This window comes from Camelina sativa, chromosome 10 (assembly GCF_000633955.1).
Source record: "Camelina sativa cultivar DH55 chromosome 10, Cs, whole genome shotgun sequence".
NCBI classification, from domain to species: Eukaryota; Viridiplantae; Streptophyta; class Magnoliopsida; order Brassicales; family Brassicaceae; genus Camelina; species Camelina sativa.
The window spans coordinates 23,935,625-23,940,691 of NC_025694.1; the positions used below are offsets into that span (position 1 = coordinate 23,935,625).

Consider the following 5,067-nt stretch of genomic DNA (forward strand, 5'->3'; position numbering starts at 1 on the left):
ATCATCTAAATGGGCAGAGAGTAATTCTGCACGAGGAACTTGAGAACTCTGATCCATCGCTGCAAGTAGGGCCGATCCTGAAATTCGGTACCTACAGATCAAAAGAAACCCAGATGTCAGTAATTGGGTAAGTGGGATTCAGGCCGTGTTTCTTACAAGAGGCAGTTACCTATGCTCCCTGTGAGCTATCAAATCCTCAATGGGACCTGACGCAAGAACTTCATGCTGACCTGAAGATAGTGACAAAAAACATAACTATAAACTACAGTATATAACTCCTGCACAATTCATATTATAAGTACCTATCTCTGTATTAACTCTTCCGAACAAATAGAACAGCATAAAACCTTACCTTTACGAGCCATGATAGAATCCCATAAACGAGTTCCCTTTGAAACTAGATGAGAATTCTGACTGGAGCTAGACACAAGGTCATCCCAAACTTCTCCTTCCTGCTTCACTTTGTTTCTCAAATCGTTAAGTTTCTCTAGTTCCTGTTGCAGGTAAGCCTGATGCAAACGAAAGAGAAACTGAAATGCATTAATATAAGCCAATATGACAACAAAATTGAGTACGTCTCACTAAAAAATAACGTCTTACCTCTTCAGCACAGAGACCACGGAACTCTGCAGTCATCTCATGGGCTAAATTAGACCACATGGCCTGTCTTTGTACCGCAGTCTCTGCATTTTTAAGAAACCGGCGACGCTCAAGCACCATCCGGGCCTGAAAATCCATTTACACGCACATTTTTAAGTTATCCCGTGCACTCGTCAGCAAGGTTTACATAGACAGGTGAAACTATAAAACACAATCTTCAAATTAACATTTTCGGTACTACCTTGGTTACAGGAAGCAAAGTAGCAGCATGTGAGAAGGATACATCTGTCAGAGAAGAAGGCAGAGGATTGGAAGCAATATCAGCAGGAAATGTCCGCCTATGAACTTCTCTTAATGCATGCAGTGAAAGTTGCCATAAGAGCTCCACAAATCTGCAATCAAAAACAAGAGGTACCACATATACAATCAGATCACGTAGAGCTGGTCAATGACCAGGAACACCAAATAAAACCCAGTAGCAGAAATGACCAATTAAGTAGAGATAACTAAGCCGCAAATGCCTAACGAATACAAAGCAGAAAAGAAAAACTAGTTTGCTCATCATCAAGCACTAGAAAGAAACCCTAATGGAACATAAACATAGGAATCACATCAACCAACCTTGGACCACAGCAAGTGGCTAGTGATGAAACCCTCGAATTACTCCTTGGTAATGCCCCTTGTGATTCAAGCTCGCTTATAATCGCTTGAACAACCTTCAGATGCATAATTCTAGTGTTAAAGTAAACTAAGAATTAAAAAAAGAAAACAAATTTGCTCACAAACAAACACCAAAGAAACTTCATTTTCTCAAGCCCCCCCCTTTTTTTTTTTTGTTACCTTACGAAAATCGCGAGATTGAGCCGAATCGAAAATTGGCCAAACCTTATCAAAATCCTGAGAGATCAAGAAAATACCCAAAATCAAACGACTGATTCCAAAATTCAAAAACCCAGAATTCCAAAACCAATTTCGTAACGAGTGAGCGAAGAGAGAGATGGACAGAGATGGAGAGAGAGAGAGTGAAGATAGAAAGAAATCGAACCTTTGCAGACTGAGCAGGGCCACGAAGAGAGGAGAGGATGAAGTAGAGAAGCTGTTCACCGAGCTTTGGATTGGAATGGCGAAATAACCCGACCCGAGGGGTGCCATTGGAGGCTCCGAGTCCGATCACGTTCGGATCCAAACCCAAAAGCAAACAGTTTGTGTACATTGCACTCTCGAGCTCAAGTTCTCTCTCCTTCTCTCTGTCCATCGTCATCACCGTCGTCGCCTCCGATCTTCTTCTCTCCCCCTCTTCAATGGGTTCTTTTCTTTTTCCCCTTTTAGTTGAATCTCGATCGAAATGTGTTGTTTCCGGCGACTTTTTAAATTTTAATCCCTCAACATTAATCATTTACATAAATCGCCCCTAAGTTTTTTTTTATCAAAGATCTAAAATTATATGGGAAATCAAATAGATGGAACAAGGGTTAACAAACAAAGGAAATGTGGTAATCGAATAAAAATTTGAATGGTTTGTATCTATATTAACATTTTGGCAAAAGTTTAGGCAAAGAAAGCTTGGAGTTGAAAAATATTTTACATCCATTGTAATTATAATTAAGATAATTAAAAAAAAAAAAGATAAGCAATTTCAAAATCGATTAATGGATCGTAATATTCCAAAGCCTAACAAAATGATCTAAACTGTGGAAAGTTAGGAACAAAATTTATTTCAAAAATGTTTAATTGAATACACACTTACTAAATTATCTTGGGATCCTAGCCTAATTTCATATTTTTAAACATATACTTTCAAAATTTATTTGAATAATATTGTTTTTCGGTGTGGTTAGATGTAAGAAATATGATTACAGACAACTATACAAATAATAATAATTTTTTATCAGAAAATATCACTAAAAATTTACTCAATAATTTATAAATTTTGACTAATGACAATATAAAAAATATAATCAGTATAACTTCTATATAAAATATATTATTATTCATTGTCACTCATAAACTAAATAGTATTGTTGATACGACGGTTTCAAAAAAATAATACGATATTTGGATTCTCAACCATGCACTATCCAGAAAACAAACTTATAAAATGTCCAAATGAATATGGATTGTAATTCATAATCAGGAATATTAGGGGGTATAACTGGAGCTTTAAAAAGTATAATACCAATTTTGTAAAATACTTTTGGACTTTATCCCAACGACACGTGAGTTTACCCCACAGGCATTTTCAAACGAAGACGCGAGGCTAACGCTAATGTGCGTCTACGGCATTGTCCACAAATCACAACAACCCACGTCATAAATGTTTCCCCATATCTGGGTGGAGTTTTCTTTTTTTTAAGTAAAAAAAACTCAAAGGTTAGATTATCTCTTATGAATACATGACTTCAAACAGTTTTGTAGATTCGTAAAAAGACCCCAAAAATATGTATAACAATTGGGTTATTTGAAAATTTTCGATTTTGAGGCATTGCTTGAGCATATTATTTGATTATTCATGTGAGATGATGCTATTGGATTTAGTTACTAATACTGCCGATTGTGTAAGATGGAGATATTATAATTTTGTATTGGTACAACGGACCCCTGGTTGGGGTTTTAAATAGGAAACTGTTGTAGTGTACGCGTTTTTTAATTTGCATTATCGGTCCAACGGTCGGCTTTTATAATCTTGTTGTGTAGTATTTTTTATATGTTAATCTTATCCATGATTCTTGAATTTGAACCAACGCAAACAAACACATTTGTATAGGACGATTCCTTAAATTTAAAATATCGTGCATCTTCTCTTTTTATACTTGCCAAAACATTAGTTATAGGATTTTAATTATACTAGACTAAATATCCTGTTTAAGATTTTTTAGGTTTCTTATAAATACTTTTATAAGTACATTGTTTGAAATCAGGTTTTGAATATGCTTTGTTTCGTTGTTGTCAAATTTACTATATACCCAAAAAAAAATATATATAATTCATTTATAACAAAAAAAAAACATCAGTTATGTGCATAATATTTCATATACTTAAAAATATAAACCGGCCATGTACATTGTACAGTATATATCTTTACATCTTCTTTGTGATAAGACAAAGAACTTGGCATATAATCATTTTCAGTTTTCACATGTTTTCTTTTAGGTATTTTTAGCATTATAGTTGATGGGTAGATCCCTTATTAATATTACACAGTGTAGCTTAGAAGCAAATCAAGAAAATGTCAATTTAATGAAATATTATTATATAATTTGTGACCTAAAAAAATATGTATATCACATAGACCACATGCAATAAAAATTAATTGGAGAATCAGAACTAACTAATCAGTTATGAGTTATGACAAGCATTCAAGGTTCCGAAACCAGAAGTACAGTAAAACTTCTATAACTTAATACTCTATAAATTAATAAACACTATAAATTAATAAATTTTGCTAGTCCCAAGTCGAGACAGTGTAAAAAATAACAAAATTCGATAAGATAATAAGATAATAAATTTTTTGAAATCTCAATGTAAAATATAGCTCCAATAATATCATAAGTTAATAATCATGTATATTTACAAATATATATATGATGATATAGTAAAATATGTTTCTCTTAAACCTCATATCTATAAAACAATTGTTATGTTGTGTCTTCAAACTATAATAATATAAAATATTCTATAACATTTTATAAAACAGCTAAAAAAATTTCAAGTTTTCAATTTCTAAATATGCATCATTTTACATTTTGATAGTTTGATAGACTATTAAAATACGATAATTGATATTCTTATTATAAATTTGAATATTTATGTCATTTGTATAAGTGAATTTGTCTATAATATTGGTAATCCATTGTCAATATTGTTTTTTTTATTATTTCAAATTCAATTCCAATACCATATAATTTACAACATACAAAATTCTAATATTATTTTGCAAAATTTGTCTCAATTCATAATTTTTTTAAAAAATAAACAATAAAAATATACCTATAAATTAATAATTATTAATTTACACTTTAAAATAATAATTATTAATTATTAATTTAGAGATAAATTAATAAAATGTCTTAGTCCCAACATTATTAATTTATAGAGGTTTTACTGTAGTTTTTAAAAAAAAGCAGAAGTAGTTAATCTTGCACTATTGCCTAAAGCAGAACTAGTTTGACTGTAATCAGTTATCACTTCTTATTCATGATCAGAAACCTGGTTTAATTCTCAACATGCAAACCAGGTTCCTCCTTCACACATATCTTTAAGTTTCGCTACTTGAATGGATCAGATTAATCACACAAGCAATATCATCACAAAGGGTAACCGAGTTTGCAGCAGTTTGTTACCTCGTCTTTCTTTCGATCATTATTAATCGCCCGGAAAAAAATCAAAATAACAGTTCGCATATATCAATCACAGTATCACACCATATCTAGATGAAATTGCCAAAAAAAAAAAAAAAAAAAAAAAAAA

General features: G+C 32.0%; 1 protein-coding gene across 1 annotated transcript in view; it reads right to left on the bottom strand.

Moving 5' to 3' along the window:
- LOC104719739 (AUGMIN subunit 6-like) overlaps nucleotides 1–1,936 on the bottom strand; it is a 5,944-nt gene extending 4,008 nt beyond the window's left edge. Inside the window, exons 1-7 of the mRNA XM_010437708.1 lie at nucleotides 1,646–1,936; nucleotides 1,441–1,497; nucleotides 1,222–1,316; nucleotides 842–992; nucleotides 601–726; nucleotides 353–509; nucleotides 170–230 (exon numbers count right to left, since the gene is read on the bottom strand). Coding sequence (XP_010436010.1) covers nucleotides 170–230; nucleotides 353–509; nucleotides 601–726; nucleotides 842–992; nucleotides 1,222–1,316; nucleotides 1,441–1,497; nucleotides 1,646–1,861 — 863 coding nt within the window. The 5' untranslated portion in view covers nucleotides 1,862–1,936. The remainder of the gene's footprint in view (nucleotides 1–169; nucleotides 231–352; nucleotides 510–600; nucleotides 727–841; nucleotides 993–1,221; nucleotides 1,317–1,440; nucleotides 1,498–1,645) is intronic.